At 41.5% G+C, this 17,370-nt stretch overlaps 1 protein-coding gene across 1 annotated transcript; it reads right to left on the bottom strand.

Moving 5' to 3' along the window:
* Positions 1-2,807: 2,807 nt before the first annotated feature.
* LOC115132639 (cysteine/serine-rich nuclear protein 2-like) lies at positions 2,808-17,353 on the bottom strand. Its single transcript, XM_029665367.2, is given in 6 exon segments — positions 2,808-8,468; positions 8,471-8,903; positions 11,324-11,620; positions 11,895-12,157; positions 12,447-12,619; positions 16,089-17,353. Coding segments are annotated over 5 exon segments (1,707 nt in total). The 5' UTR covers positions 12,607-12,619; positions 16,089-17,353; the 3' UTR covers positions 2,808-7,914.
* Between the last annotated feature and the right edge of the window lie 17 nt (positions 17,354-17,370).

Raw genomic sequence — 17,370 nt, 5'->3', positions numbered from 1 at the left:
CTCTAGTGGCCATATAATATAACACAGTAACCCATGGTTATCATGATGACTTGTCCTGGTGGTACTACATGGAACAAATATATAAATGCAACATGTAAACTGTTGGTCCTATGTTTCATAAGCTGAAATAAAAGATCCCAGAAATGTTCCATACGCACAAAAAGCTCAAATCTCTCAAATGTTGTGCACAAATTGGTTACATCCTTGTTAGTGAGCATTTCTCCATTGCCAAGATAAATATCCACCTGACAGGTGTGGCATATCAAGAATCTGATTAAACAGCATGATCATTACACAGGTGCACCTTATGCTGGGGTCAATAAAAGGCCACTCTAAAATGTGCAGTTTTGTCACACAACACAATGCCACAGATGTTTTTTCAGGGAGCGGGCAATTGGCATGCTGACTGCATGAATGTCCACCAGATAATATAATGATAACTTCTCTACTATAAGCCGCCTCCTACGTTGTTTTAGAGAATTTGTCACTAAGTCCAACCGGTCTCACTACTGCAGACCACATGTATGGCGTTGTGGAGCGAGTGGTTTGCTGATGTCAGCATTGTGAACAGAGTGCCCCATGGTGGCGGTGGGGTTATGGTATAGGCAGTTATAAGCTACGGACGACAAACACAATTGCATTTTATCCATAGCAATTTGAATGCAATGTGATACCGTGATGAGATCCTGAGGCCCATTGTCGTGTCATTCATCCACCGCCATCATCTCATGTTTCGGCATAATAATGCACGACCCCATGTTGCAAGGATCTGTACACAATTCCTGGAAGCTGAAAATGTCCCAGTTCATCCATGGCCTGCATACTCACCTGATATGTCACCCATTGAGCATGTTTGGGATGCTCTGGATCATAGTGTACGACAGCGTGTTCCAGTTCCCATAAATATCCAGCAACTCCGCACAGCCATTAAGCCATTACCTTCCGGAGACACCTGAAACCCCACCTCTTTAAGGAATACCTAGGATAGGATAAAGTAATCCCTCTCACCCCCCCTCCCCCTGAAAAGATTTAGATGCACTACTGTTCCACTGGAGGTCATAAGGTGAATGCACCAATTTGTAAGTCGCTCTGGATAAGAGCGTCTGCTAAATGACTTAAATGTAAAATTAAAGAGGAGATGGACAACAGTCCACGGGCCCCAATCAACAAATGGTGGTCACACCTGATACTGACTGGTTTTCATGAGGTAAATGGTGGTCACACCTGATACTGACTGGTTTTCATGAGGTAAATGGTGGTCACACCTGATACTGACTGGGCAACTGCTCCGCCCACAACCGTAAGGCTCTCCAGAGGGTAGTGAGGTCTGCACAACGCATCACCGGGGGCAAACTACCTGCCCTCCAGGACACCTACACCACCCGATGTTACAGGAAGGCCATAAAGATCATCAAGGCCAACAACCACCCGACCATGTACATAAGGATATATGAATGAGTGATGGTACAGAGCAGCATACAGTAGATGGTATTGAGTACAGTATATACATATGAGATGAGTATGTAGACAAAGTAAACAAAGTGGCATAGTTAAAGTGGCTAGTGACATAAGGATGCAGTCGATGATCCAGAAGGCGAGGTCAGTACAGGTGCATCAAAGCTGGGACCGAGAGACTGAAAAACAGCTTCTATCTCAAGGCCATCAGACTGTTAAACAGCCACCACTAACATTGAGTGGCTGCTGCCAACACACTGACACTGACTCAACTCCAGCCACTTTAATAATGGGAATTGATGGGAAATGATGTAAAATATATCACTAGCCACTTTAAAAAAATGCTACCTAATATAATGTTTACATACCCTACATTATTCATCTCATATGCATATGTATATACTGTACTCTATATCATCTACTGCATCCTTATGTAATACATGTATCACTAGCCACTTTAACTATGCCACTTTGTTTACGTACTCATCTCATATGTATATACTGTACTCGATACCATCTACTGTATCTTGCCTATGCTGCTCTGTACCATCACTCATTCATATATCTTTATGTACATATTCTTTATCCCCTTACACTGTGTATAAGACAGTAGTTTTGGAATTGTTAGTTAGATTACTTGTTGGTTATTACTGCATTGTCGGAACTAGAAGCACAAGCATTTCGCTACACTCGCATTAACATCTGCTAACCGTGTGTATGTGACAAATAAAATTTGATTTGACTGTTTTTCATGAGGTAAATGGTGGTCACACATGATACTGTTTTTTTGATCCATTACCTTTTTTCAATGTATCTGTGACCAACAGATGCATATCTGTATTCCCAGTCATGTGAAATCCATAGATTATGGCCTAATTTATTTATTTTAATTGACTTATTTCCTTATGAACTGTAACTCAGTAAAAAAAATGAAATTGTTGCATGTTGCATTTATATTTTAATTCAGTGTAGTGTTGAGTATAGTGCTAAAATGGCTTTGCTTGAACCTACAAATTGTTGGATAGAATTGGTTGTCCTTGCTGCTATCCAAATTCATGTGTCACTTTGGCCCTGGAGAGATCATGTGCATTTCAGTGTATATTAGGGTCAGTGTCCCATACCTGTCCTGTTTGGTGCTGTCCAGACACTGCAATTTTCAGCCTAGATCTTATCCAGGTAGAGGGTGAAGTCACTGGTGAATGTTCCGCCTGATTGGCTTTTGAAGATGTTGATGACTTTGTCCTTTTCACAGCATTAGTGAAAGCCACCTGGGGGAGACAATGATAGATATCAACCCCACAATGATCAAGAGTCACAGAGAAATGTAGAACCTCATAATATAAAAACAGGAGTCATATTTTTAAATCTTTTAATTGACATTTTTTGTATAAAATGTTTTGTCCACTTTAGGCAACAGTTAGCATAAGAGTAATTATCACAGCTTTGAGATGAAGTCCAACCAAACCTCAGTCACTCTTTTCAGTCATACATACTGTACCTCTGCTCTCAAACACAGACAAACATAATAATCATATCATTAGTGGGTTGGAGTTCATTTAGTGCAGTGGTCCCATACCTTAATCCATTCATAGGAAGCCAAAGATGAAGACTCAACATTAGGCAGCTATTCAGTTTCACTCAACAATTCCTTAAAGGCCGGAACTGTGTTATGGTAAGCAATGGTGGAAAATAAATCTATTTGATTGAGAAGATCACTACAAGTCTCTTCAGAATTAATCAGAGCTGAAGTTTCCAATTAAATCTTCTAGAAATTGGTGGATGATGAGAGCAACAAATCCGGTTTGAAACCACTGCTTTGGTGCAACTCTTAAACATTATTATATTATTAAGACAATATCACACCCCTCATGCACAGCATCTCATCATGTGTTAGTTAGGCCCATATACTGTACAGAAAAAAGGGTTCCAACAGGATCTTCAGCTGTCCCCATAGGAGAACACTTTTTGGTACTATGTAGAACTCTACATGGAACCAAAAATGGTTATTCAAAGGGTTCTCCTATGGGACAGATGAAGAACCCGTTCAGGTTCTAGATAGCACCTATTTTTCTAAGAGTATACACGATACACTGGGCAAGATGGCAACAAGCTTTAAAATAGATAATCAGTTAAAGGAGCACAACATCAGGAAAGGATGAAGACAATGTGCACGATGTGTCGGCACACTCACTTACATAGGTCAGTACAAACAGACACAGCATAAAAATACATTTAAAATTTTAAAAAAATGTTATAGGATTGTGATTATATATACTGAAATGTACAGTATGTCATTCCATAATTCTCTCAGACGCCTTAAAGTAATGCTTCCCTCACCACAGAAACGGTTGATTAAAATGCATTTTCTGTGGATTTCAAACTTTCAATCAGAAACGTCCATGATTCAATGTCCATCAAGATACACTTAGTCCTCAAAGTAATATTTTGTGTAATGGCAGGATTTTAAAAATTATTGTAAACCTATAAGAACAGCACCTTTTAGGAAATAATATGACTACTCATATGCATACCCCACTCCCAGGCCCCCAACACACACGCTCACACACGCAAACAAACACACATACACACTCAACAAAACTTCTACAATTCGGGTTTTGTCATATCCTCTCTACATTATTATTCTGTAATAATACTTCAAACACCTCAGGCTTTCCTTTTCTTTTGACTCTTTAAATTATATTTTTTAAATGACATCTTATGACGTAAAATAGCTGTGTTTCATAGAGAATCCTACTCTGTAAAAAAATATCTAGTTGTTTCAACTAATTATTACTAAGGACAGTTGAAGTAAGAAGTTTACATACACCCTAACCAAATACATTTAAACTCAGTTTTTCACAATTCCTGACATTTAATCCTAGTAAAAATTCCCTGTCTCAGGTCAGTTAGGATCACCACTTTTTTTAAGATTGTGAAATGTCAGAATAAGAGTATAGAATGATACATTTCAGCTTTTATTTCTTTCATCACATTCCCAGTGGGTCAGAAGTTTACATGCACTCAATTAGTATTTGATAGCATTGCCTTTAAATTGTTTAACTTGGGTCAAAAGCTTCCCACAATAAGTTGGGTGAATTTTGGCCCCTTCCTCCTGACAGAGTTGGTGTAAATGAGTCAGGTTTGTAGGCCTCCTTGCACGCACACGCCTTTTCAGTTCTGCCCACAAATGTTCTATAGGATTGAAGTCAGGGCTTTGTGATTGCCACTCCAATACCTTGACTTTGTTGTCCTTAAGCCATTTTGCCTTAAATTTGGAAGTATGCTTGGGGTCATTGTCCATTTGGAAGACCCATTTGCGACCAAGCTTTAACTTCCTTACTGATGTCTTGAGATGTTGCTTCAATATATCCACATAATGTTCCTCCCTCATGATGCCATCTATTTGGTGTTATGTGGTGTTTATACTTGCGTACGATTGTTTGTACAGATGAACGTGGTACATTCAGACATTTGGAAATGGCTCCCAAGGATGAACCAGACTTGTGGAGGTCTACAATATTTCTTCTGAGGTCTTGGCTGATTTCTTTTGATTTTCCCATGATGTCAAGCAAAGAGGCACTGAGTTTGAAGGTAGGCCTTGAAATACATCCACAGGTACACCTCCAATTGACTCAAATTATGTCAATTAGCCTATCAGAACATTCTAAAGCCATGACATAATTTTCTGGAATTTTCCAAGCTGTTTAAAGGCACAGTCATCTTGGTGTATGTAAACTTCTGACCCACCGGAATTGTGATACAGTGAATTATAAGTGAAATAATCTGTCTGTAAACAATTGTTGGAAAAATGACTTGTGTCATGCACAAAGTAGATGTCCTAACCAACTTGCCAAAACTATAGTTTGTTTACAAGACATTTGTGGAGTGGTATTAAAAAAATAGTTTTAATGACTCCAACCTAAGTGTATGTAAACTTCTGACTTCAACTATAACTGGTTCCATAGCCGTTCTTTTGTTTACTCAACTTTTTGGGTCCAAGTGTTACAGGAACTAAAAAAAAATGTTGGCCCAAACTTAAAGAAAACCTGGGCAAAACATTCTGTCCATTTAAAATGTGTTGGCTCAACTCTCATTTGTTCATTCAACTATAAATTGGTACTTGGGCATGTTAACTAAAAACATCTGTGCAACTGGTTACACACACACAGTACTTTTCACATACAATGTTTTCAATGTACATATTTGACATTATGCATGTTAATTTATAAATAAATTATTATTCAATATGTCCTCACCTGAGATTTGAACTCACAACCTCTTGGAACATGACAATCCGATCTCCCTGCTACACCACCATATCTATGTCAATTATCAGTTAATCTGACTATTCTCTCACCATTGATTTGATTTAGTTATTTCAGCAATTTTATTTTTTTTCTGTATAGTTGTCTAATGCTGGTGCGGTATATTACTCTGTTTTAATGTTACTCCATAATCACTATAATAAATACAGGTTTTTATTGAGTGTACATTTAGATTCAAACTGAGATTTACTTTGAAGTGCAAGATGTAGCAAAACATGTGAAATCAGTCATTGTGACAGACAAGGTGGTGTAGCAGGTAGATTAGAATTCCGTGCACCAAGAGGTTGTAATTTTCAACCCCAGCTGAGGCCATGTTGAATATTAATTACTGTATGAATGAACATGCACAATATAATCATGTATTTCAACTTGTGTCAAATATGTCAATTGAAAATATTGTATGATAAAAGCGCTGCATGCTTTTAACATACAATTTGTTGTATATTACATTTGTTGGGGTTCAGGTACCACTTGGCACAAAAGGTAAACACAAAAACAGCTGTGGAACCAGTTACTTAATAATAATAATGAGTTGAAAGAACTAGATTTGTTTTTACAGTGTAGAGCTTTGCCCCTACAGACTCATTATATGAGGTCTATTCTGTCCCATCCTCACATGGACTCTGACCACCTGTACGATGATCTGACATGCTAACTAAAAACAAAGACAGGTTTCTTTCAATCGTGCATAAAACAGAGATCAAAGACTTCTTGCGCTCAATATCAACAGCATCACAATTTTACAAAGACGAAGTGTAATATATCACTATAACATTGTAATGGTTACTATTATAGGTCAACTGTCTTTTAATAAATAAACTGTGCTTGCGTGAGAGGTCTAAGATAGGTATACCCGGAGAGACGCTATTTAGAAAGAGAAGCCGGTGCAAACCTTCTGATTTTAACAAATGTTTTACCATTTTGCCCCAATGCAGAAAGGGGCCCATATCACCCTGTGCCTATGCTAATTGACCACAAAGTGCATATAGATCATACAAGCAGCTCTTTCAGCTCTGCCTTGCCCATTGCAAACTCTTATACAGTACACCAAAAACAAGTATATCCAGGATTGTTTTTTAGGTCTATTCTCAGTCAGAGGGGGAGGTGGGGAATAGATACTACCAGTGGCCCTAATTTGGCTTCAAAACGAACAGCTGTAAGAAGTGTACCAGACTAACGTGACGTTTACAATGCTCACTAAATACTCACGCTTTTTTTAACACAACTGTTGTTTATTTTATCGGTCTACAGTATAGAACAGGGCACATATTCTTCTTAACCCCACCTCCTTTCAGTTGTACAACTGACTAGGTATCCCCCTTTCCCTTGTTAAACAAGCCACTCGAATCCACTGAATGATTCTGAAATGCTCCCTTGAGGGGCGGCAGGTAGCCTAGTGGTTAGAGCGTTGGGCCAGTAACCAAAAGGTTGCTGTATCGAATCCCCGAGTTGACAAGGTCTGCCCCTGACCCAGGCAGGAACCCACTGTTCCCCGGTAGGCCGTCTTTTTAAATAAGAATTAGTTCTTAACTGACTTGCCTAGTTAAATAAAGGTTAAAAACATTTTTGAAATGAAAAGGCCTAGAGCCAATGTTAATGATCACACCACCACATTGTCTCTTTGTGGTGCCGGGAACTAAAAACAACACAACTTAGTTCTCAATGACTCAATTACACCTTCCACACAAACATGTCATTTCTTTCGTTAAGGCCAACATGGCTGCCAAATGGCACCATATTCCCTACATAGGGCTCTGATCAAAAGTAGTGCACTATGGGCCCGGTCTAAAGTAGTGCACTATAAAAGAGAAAAGGGTGCCATTTGGGACAGGTCCCATGATCTCCACCCCTTTAAAATAAGAGCATTTCATTGACATATAACTGAAACGACAGTACTGCTGCAGGGAAAGATCTGTGTGTGCTTTCAGGATGACTTTCCATCCTTTACTTTAGTTTTTAATGGAACTGCTCATTTTTTTCAAATCGATTATTGTAGTAATGATCGTTATTATTATGAATTCTAACCTGTAACATCATACTCATATTTGATAACTACACTGTCTATCCATGTAGTGTAGGCTTTATTCAGCTCAAAATAAAGCTATTGTGCAAAACATCTGCAGAGGTGCTAGTACTAAACCTCAGGGGGCAGTGGTGGGTACATATCTCCTGTGGCCAGACAGGCCACTTCCTGACACTGCCCTTCTGAGGAACTCTGCTGGGGGCTGAATGGTACCTCCTTAGCCCCCTCAGCCCCCACGCCATTCTCTGTGCACAGAGCCACCGGAGGTGAAAACTCGCCCTCATCCTGCCCACAGGTAATACCTCTATGCTCCACCCTCTCTTGCTCCTCTCCTCCCCCTGGTTCTTTATCTACACACTCCTCCTCCTCCACAGGCTGAGACTCCTCAAACGGCTCGTTCTCCATGGGACCTAACTGGTAGTATAGCAGGGAGGAGGCCGGGTCTTTGAGGCCACCACGAGGGTTGTCCCCTTCCCCCTCCCAATTTCCCTCTTGGTTCTCTGTGATGCAGAGCAGGGTAGCCCCAGTGGGGAATGGGCCCTGGAGGAGGGAGATCGGGACCCCCTCCACCCCAACCCCTACCCCAGGCTCCCCAGACAGCTCCCCCTGCAGGGCCCCAGGCAGGAGGCATAGAGCCTGCTCCCCCAGGCTACCTGCTCCCCCCTGCCCCTCTGCGCCTCCTCCTCTTCCTCTTCCTCCCTCATCCTCTCCTGCTCCTCGGCACTTTGCAAGTGGAGCACGGCGATCTCGTTCTCCCGCTCCAGGCAGGCCTGCTCAGTCAGGAGGTCCTGAGCCTCTAGGACCATCTGGACCTCTCTCTCCTCTGTCTCTAACTCAGAGTCCAGGCCATGGGCCCCTGTGGACAGGTCAGGGTCTGGGGAGGGAGGCCTGGTGGAGGAGGGGGAGGAGAGCAGGTCAGACTCTTCATACTGCTCCCCAACACCCGACCGCTGCCCCAGCAGCCTCCTCTTCTCCAGGTCCAGCTTCATGATGGTGTGCAGGTAGTGTGTTCGCACGCGCAGAGGATTGAATTCGATGCGGCCCACCGAGTTCCTACAGCCGTCCCGAGAGCAGCCACAGGGGAAAGACATCCTGTCCACCTGGGAAGAGAAATAGAGAGAATATAACTGCGTATAGTGTATTTGACTGAATATTATATGTCTGTAAGGCATTGATTTCCTGTTCATCTTAATACTAATGCTGCCATCTGTACTAGGGTTGAAAAGCAGGAACCAGCATACCAAGATTTCCCACCCAAACCTACTCCCTTTTCCCGGGATAAATAACTGTGAGAAACCGGGAAATTCTAATACATTATTTCTATGAACAGCATGACGTGAAATGGAACTGTTAAATGACATGTGATGTCTAAATGTGTCTTCTCTACGGCCTTCTCTCTGCTATCTGCATGATCAAGCATCAACGCTCAGGGTGGGGACAGACAGCGCATCTCAGTATGGAGCGCAGTTCACAATATATGTATCATCTATCTCATCATGGTAAAAACAATATTGTGAGGTAGGCCTACATTTGTTGCAGCATAGCCTATGCTGCAGAAATATAACAACTGAATGCGTGTCAAATTTACACATCTCCATCTAGCATTCGGGATCACCTTATTTTTAACGTAAAGATTTATTTATTTTTTAATTGCAGCTGCAGTTATAAAACAGCCTATCACATTGCGAGCACTCTCTCGCCGTCTTTCTGTCTCCATCACTTCCATTCAAATTGTATCCAAAACAGATCATCATGTTCAAGATTGATATGTATATACAGTAACCAGTCAAAAGTTTGGACACACCTACTCATTCAAGGGTTTTCTTAAATGTTACCATTTTCTACATGGTATAGTCATGTAGTAACCAAAAAAAGTGTTCAACAAATCTAAATATATTGCATGTTTTACATTCTTCAAAGTAGCCACCCTTTGCCAAGAGTATGCAAAGCTATCATCAAGGCAATCTCTCAACCAGCTTCATGAGGTAGTCACATGGAATGCATTTCAACTAACAGGTGCGCCTTGTTAAAAGTTAATTTATGAAATTTATTTTTATTATGAATTATTATTTATTATTAATGCATTTGAGCAAATCAGTTGTGTTGTGACATGGTAGGGGTGGTATACAGAAGACAGCATTGGTAAATGCTGGTAAAACATTTTTTTTTTTACCCTTTTTTCCCCCCCAATTTTGTGGTATCCAATTGGTAGTAGTTACAGTCTTGTCCAGTCGCTGCAACTCCCGTACGGACTCGGGAGAGGTGAAGGTCGAGAGCCATGCGTCCTCCGAAACACAACCCAACCAAGCCGCACTGCTTCTTGACAGAATGCCCATCCAACCCGGAAGCCAGCCGGCATAATGTGTCGGAGGAAACACTGTACACCTGGCGACCTGGTGAGCGTGCACTGCGCCCGGCCCGCCACAGGAGTCGCTAGTGCGCGATGAGACAAGGATATCCCTACCGGCCAAACCCTCCTTAACCCGGAAGACGCTGGGCCAATTGTGTGGCAGTCGCGGCCAGCTGCGACAGAGCCTGGACTCGAACCCAGAATCTCTGATGGCACTGAGATACAGTACCTTAGGCCACTGCGCCACCTGGGAGGCTGGTAAAACATTTCTGCAGCATTTAAGTTCCCCAAGAACACAGTGGCTCAATCATTCTTAAATGGAATTAGTTTGGAACCACCAAGACTCTTCCTAGAGATGGCTGCCTATACAGACTGAGCAATAGGGCTCTGAAAGAGCTCCAGAGTTCCTCTGTGGAGATAGATGGTTGTCCTTCTGGAAGGTTCTCCTATTTCTGCAGAACTCCACTAATCAGGCCATTATGGTATAGCCACTCCTCAGTAAAAGGCACATGACAGCCCACTTGGAGTTCTCTAGTATGATGACACCAAGATTGAGTCAGCCTATTAACTATAAAAATTTAAATTTGTCCTATTATATTTCCAAATTAAAATCTAATTCACTAGCCTACAATTATAACTTTGTAGTCCACATGTCCTGCACCAGCATGGCATGTTCTCTCCCAGCTTCATGGTTTGAAGGAAGTGTGTAATTCCAGTCCATATAATACAGTAATACAGTCCACACTCAAAAAGATTAGCCTACTGGAGCATGTTTCATTTATTTACCCAAGATAGCATCACTACATCTATGGGCTTTTATGTTTTTCTGACTCGTGCGTAATGTGCGGTAGCCTATAGGGTATATCATAGGCTATGTATTGGATAACGGCACATTCATTTGGGCATGGGCTCATAAATGTATTTAATATATGTCTCCTCAGGCTGAGGTAGCAACAGGCTTGCATTTTTATGCAGATCAAAGCTTTAATCAAATCCAGACGTATTTATATGGTTTAAAATTACACTTCCGGTTTGGGCAGGAAAATACCAGGTTACCCAGGAGAAAAGTGATTTATTTTCGGGATGGAACATTTGTCAAATACTGGCAAAATATTCAATCCTAATCTGTACTGAGTGCTGTACAAATACATCTCACGCACAAACACACACCTGGCACTTGATGCCAGCCTGGCTGCAGCCACAGTGGCGGGGGTCACAGTAGAAACGGCAGTCACAGCCACACTCCTCCCTGGACAGCCTGATGGTCCGTAGCTCAGCCTTCTCCCGGGCATCTATGCGGGCATTACCAGAAGCCCTGAGGAGAGCGCGGCGCCGTTTTGTGGGCAGTGGCTGCAGGAAGAAGCAGTCATCCACCTCCACCCCCTCCACGTCAAGGTCATCGTCTGATACATTGTCGAGGGTCAGCAGGTCAGCCTGGGCACACTCCACCGTACCATTACGTGTCAGCTGGAGGTGATGGGGTGAATACAGAATACATACAGAACATTAAGACAAACAATCACACATACAAAGCTCACTAAGGATGGAATTCTGACTGGGGATGCATGCACATAACTCAAGTTTTAGTCCAAATCTTCCATTGATATCAACACATGATTTATGCAATTGTAAAGTTAAATGTGCATACATCCAAATTATGATTCTAATCTGAACAGGGATTTCTCATTTAAACCCAAGGAGGTCCTTTAAAATGTAACTAAATATCCATGTTTGACCTGACCTTCATCTTGCGAGCGTTGAGCTTCTCCTGGCGCAGGTGTTGGCGCAGGGCGTGGCGGTGACTGGTCTCCTGCTCGCAGGCAAACTCTCCCAGGGTGTAGCTGCGGATGGAGCAGTGGTGGCGAGCCATGCCCAGGGAACTGCCTCCCTGGCTGGGCACGCTGGTGAAGCCCTGCTGCCTGGGGAAGTAGTACACAGTCACCACATCAAACCGCACCCGCTTCCGGCCTGGAGAGGGCTTGTGACGTCTTAGGATGGAGGTCGCTGGGTAGGGAAGGAGGAGGAGTAAAGAACAGGGAGGAGAAAAGGGTAAGTAAGGGTGGATGACCAGTTTCCATAAACAGGTTATAACCACAGATAGTATAAGGGTTATTATAGAGTAATATTCCACCATACACTTTAACACCAAGCCTATTTTAGCTGGACTTGAAATTCACTTTTCATTTTGCTAACTATTTGCCTAGTGCAGTCAGTAGGCCTACATTGGCCTACAAGTCTTTGGCGAGTAACTTAGCCAACAAATACTGCAGATTTACCGTAGCCTAGCCCTTACGTATGAGTGCAGTACTGGAGGGGGGGTTGAGGCTATCACAGCTGTCAGCGCTGTCACTGCTGGAGATATCATCGTCTGAGTTCTTGGGCGTAGAGTAGGGAGAGCCACTGTCCACCTCCTCGAATCTTCGCTTGAGGCTGAGAGATGAAACTGCCTCCATGGAAACTTGGCGTCTGAAGGTGGAGAGACAGACAAACTTATGGTCAGAGACAGGCGGTTGGCAGTCGTCACAAAGAGAGAAAAAGAGAGAGAGAGAGAGTGTGTATCAGTCTGGCACATGCGTAGGTACACCATTGGAAAGACTTCATGAATACAATAGCGAAGGTGAGTGAGGCATATAACATAAGACTTTCATCAAGCCAAGGCATTTGAGAATTAGACAGTAGGCATAATAATAATACATACAGTTGAAGTCGAAAATGTACATACACTTAGGTTGGAGTCATTAAAACTCATTTTTCAACCACTCCACAAATTTCTTGTTAATAAACTACAGTTTTGGCAAGTCGGTTAAAACATCTACTTTGTGCATGACACAAGTCATTTTTCCAACAATTGTTTACAGACAGATTATTTCACTTATAATTCACTGTATCACAATTCTAGTGGGTCAGAAGTTTACATATACTAAGTTGACTGTGCTTTTAATCAGCTTGGAAAATTCCAGAAAATTAGGTCATGGCTTTAGAAGCTTCTTATTGGCTAATTGACATCATTTGAGTTAATTGGAGGTGTACCTGTGGATGTATTTCAAGGCCTACCTTCAAACTCAGTGCCTCTTTGCTTGACATCATGGGAAAATCAGAAGAAATCAGCCAAGACCTCAGAAAAATATCATAGACCTCCACAAGTCTGGTTCATCCTTGGGAGCAATTTCCAAATGCCTGAAGGTACCAGGTGCATCTGTACAAACAGTAGTACGCAAGTATAAACACCATGGGACCATGCAGCCCTCATACTGCTCAGGAAGGAGACGCCTTCTGTCTCCTAGAAATGAAGGTACTTTGGTGCGAAAGATGCAAATCAATCCCAGAACAACAGTAAAACGACCTTGTGAAGATGCTGGAGGAAACCGGTACAAAAGTATCTATATCCACAGTAAAACAAGTCCTATATCGACATAACCTGAAAGGCTCCTCAGCAAGGAAGAAGCCACTGCTCCAAAACCGCCATAAAAAAAGACAGACTACAGTTTGCAACTGCATATGGGGACAAAGATCGTACTTTTTGGAGAAATGTCCTCTGGTCTGATGAAAAAAAAGTAAAACTGTTTGGCCATTATGACCATCACTATGTTTGGAGGAAAAAGGGGAGGCTTGCAAGCCGAAGATCACCATCCCAACCGTGAAGCACAGGGGTGGCAGCATCATGTTGTGGGGGTGCTTTGCTGCAGAAGGGACTGGTGCACTTCACAGAATTGATGGCATCATGAGGCAGGAAAATTATGTGGATATTGAAGCAACATCAAGACAGTCAGGAAGTTAAAGCTTGGTCGCAAATGGGTCTTCCAATGGACAATGACCCCAAGCATACTTCCAAGTTGTGGCAAAATGGCTTAAGGACAACAAAGTCAATGTATTGGAGTGGCCATCACAAAGCCCTGACCTCAATCCTATAGAAAATTTGTGGGCAGAACTGAAAAAGCGTGTGCGAGCAAGGAGGCCTACAACCCTGACTCAGTTACACCAGCTCTATCAGGAGGAATGGGACACAATTCACCCAACTTATTGTGGGAAGCTTGTGGAAGGCTACCTGAAACATATGACCCAAGTTTAAATTTTTTAAGGCAATGCTACCAAATACTAATTGAGTGTATTTAAACTTCTGACCCACTGGGAATGTGATGAAAGAAATAAAACCTGAAATAAATCACTCTACTATTATTCTAACATTTCACATTCTTAAAATAAAGTGGTGATCCTAACTGACCTAAGACAGGGAATTTTTACTAGGATTAAATGTGAGGAATTGTGAAACTGAGTTTAAATGTACTTGGCTAAGGTGTATATAAACTTCTGACTTCAACTGTACATCCTATGACGCTATCTGAATAACAAAATATATAAGTCTCACTGTAACTGTTTATAAACATATGTTAATTCAATCAAATCTGGATCTGCAAGGTTGTAAGTACATTCTAAATAGCCTACAGTAGATTAAGAAGAATCCCCGGAGCACGTCTCTGGGCCGTGGATCGATTCCTCATACCACAACAGAGTGACATCAAGTTTTTGGTGTGGTCTCACTCTCCTTTCATCTGTATTCTTACCCCCATCACTCTCTCCCTCATGAAAATCCTGCTTCCAAATCATTGAGTCTGGAAAATAATCACCATGGCAACTAGGAAAGCAGCTAACTAGAGGTTTACATGAACGGAGAGACAAACTAGCTGTTCTCTAGATAGGTAGCCTTATGTCCCTTTAGCGTTTCCTATAAAACATAGCGGGCCCCTTCAATAGCAGAGGATTTTGATGCCAGAGACAGGAGGTGGCTCTGGCAACAGCAGTGTCAAATAAGGCCATGCTGAGACATTTGAACAGACTCCCTCTATACATCTTTGTGACCCTTTCATGGTTTCAATGATCTTCACTATCATATAAATAGCATCCCATCCCATGAGGTTAAAACCAACCGTTAGAATTCAGATGTGATTTTATGGCCCTATGGAAAATGCTGGACTGCAACGAATCGCTTCTCTGTTGAAGTTTCAGTGGAAGCTAGCCCATTCATTACTACATATAGAGATTGCATTGCAAGTAAACGTGTCTCCATTTGTCTTTTACAGTGGAAAATTGTTATATGGATATTACACGTTACGTATTACCTGTCACAGAATTACCTTACAGGAGGCAGCACCAATCTCCTACACAAAACATACTGTGGTTATTGCAAACGTCACAAAAAGATTTGACTGATACAATTACAACCATGCAGGTTAATCACAACCAAGAGGGTGGCCAGACAGCCAACATCAGTTAATGGCTAGCCTATTACATACAGAGAACAATGTATCAGGCCTTGGTTTTCATACTGTGAGCTAGCTGGTAGGCCTAATAAAACAAAAGCTGTTCGATACATCTGTACATTATTTAGCCTGGCATTAAACCACCAGGTTGCAGTAATGGCTGTCAGAAAAAAATAACTGACACATCTCATGATGATGACCTAATCCAATTGAACCAAATTAAAGTAGCATAGACTATTCTAGTATCCGGAATGACAATAATGTGCATAGGCTAAACTCAATATTCTACAATTAGAAGAGTAAAAGAAGACTAGCCTATAGGCATATTGTTTGGTAGGCTACTGCAGAAACTGTGATACTGTGCCTTGTTTCCAAAATTCCTGACTGCGTGCAATATCATTTGTAGGAGCGTCCTAAAGATACGCACAGTCTACTACGTGCTGATAACAAACCTTAAAAACGTCTGAGTGCCGAAAACGACAACAATCTAGATTTTGTAAATGGACTGACGCTCGACAGGCTGGGTGCAGTAGGAAATAATGTAGCTAAATCTAATTGTCAGACATAGGAGCCTCTAAAGACCCCGTCTCTCCAGCATACCACCTCACCCCCATCACTAACATACAATGGCAAACTGTCCAGTGTCATGAAACGTTAAACCCAAGTGCCTTCCTTACCTTAAGCAGAAAAAGGATCCTCTTATCCCGACCAACTGCTGAGCGTTCCTTTTATTCACGGATTGTTCATGGATCTTGTAACGCCCTATTTGAGATTTTTTCCAAATATTTTTCCCTGACAGTTTTAGCTTCTTTCTTTCGAGATGTAATGTTAGGCTAACGATTGTTTTTAAGTACAACTGTTAATTTGTTCAGTATGAATGCTTATTTCTGCATTTGTAGGCTACACCGGCTTCAAGCAGATATTGGACTACATAAAGGAAATGTATTTATGGTCGCTTCCAGGAGTATGTTCCATTTAACTTTGACGTAGCAATCCTGTATAGCCGGGGCAGACGGTGGGAAAGAAGGACGTCAAGTTTAGTTAACATTTATTAGGCTATTGACATTATTTTCTGCTAAGTTGTAAAAAAAAATGGGAGATAACTGCCGGATGCCTTATCTTCCAGGTTTGAGCCTTTGAATGCTTGCATTGGAAGAGCATCCGCTGACATCTGTATTCGTTTATCCTTTCTTTTCAAGAGCAGTTTCAATCGGCACAACGTCGTTTTTCTTCAAGTATAATGGCCGTTATCCCCCCTCGCCTTATTTGGTACAGAAATGTCAAAATGTTACAGAATTTTATCCGATTGACGTCCTCCTTTTCCTCGCCTCTGCCCCGGTTTGTTACAATGTAACAATAGAATGAAGAACGCCACGGTGTAGCCATATATACTCATTGTGACATCACAAACAGACCATGCACCACGTATCCTGGGAAGTGTAGTCCTAATGATCCCTTTGTCCATTCTTGGCGATCATGCGTTGGATAACAAGGTTTTAAATAATTATTCTAGTAATAATGATAAAAAATAAAACAATTTTAGATTACACGAATGACTTGGTTATATTTTAAATCATCGTTTTGGAGTTAGAAACATACGCGTTATATTTCACACATTCCTCTCTAGGTGTTCCCTCGTACCAAAAAGACCATAGCAACCATCATGGTTACCAAGCGCACATAAAACAACGTATGAATAGGAGTATTTCTGGCAAGGGGTTATACTTATCCAGCTATTGTGCCGAACAAGGTGTCCAAGGACAGACCAAACAAAGTCAATGTATAAAAACATTTTTTTTTCTTTTTTTAAATCTACATTATATGTTTGGCCAATAATAGGACATACAAAGTTAACTCTGGAATTATTTTCAGGCTTAAAATACCTGCTTATACAGAACTCAAAAGCTTGAGGAATATAGGAATAATACAATTTAAAAATATATTTTAAAAAACATTGTT

Source organism: Oncorhynchus nerka, linkage group LG7, assembly GCF_034236695.1.
Source record: "Oncorhynchus nerka isolate Pitt River linkage group LG7, Oner_Uvic_2.0, whole genome shotgun sequence".
NCBI classification, from domain to species: Eukaryota; Metazoa; Chordata; class Actinopteri; order Salmoniformes; family Salmonidae; genus Oncorhynchus; species Oncorhynchus nerka.
The sequence above is the reverse complement of the archived record's forward strand: the minus strand, read 5'-3'. Positions and strand labels throughout refer to the sequence as shown.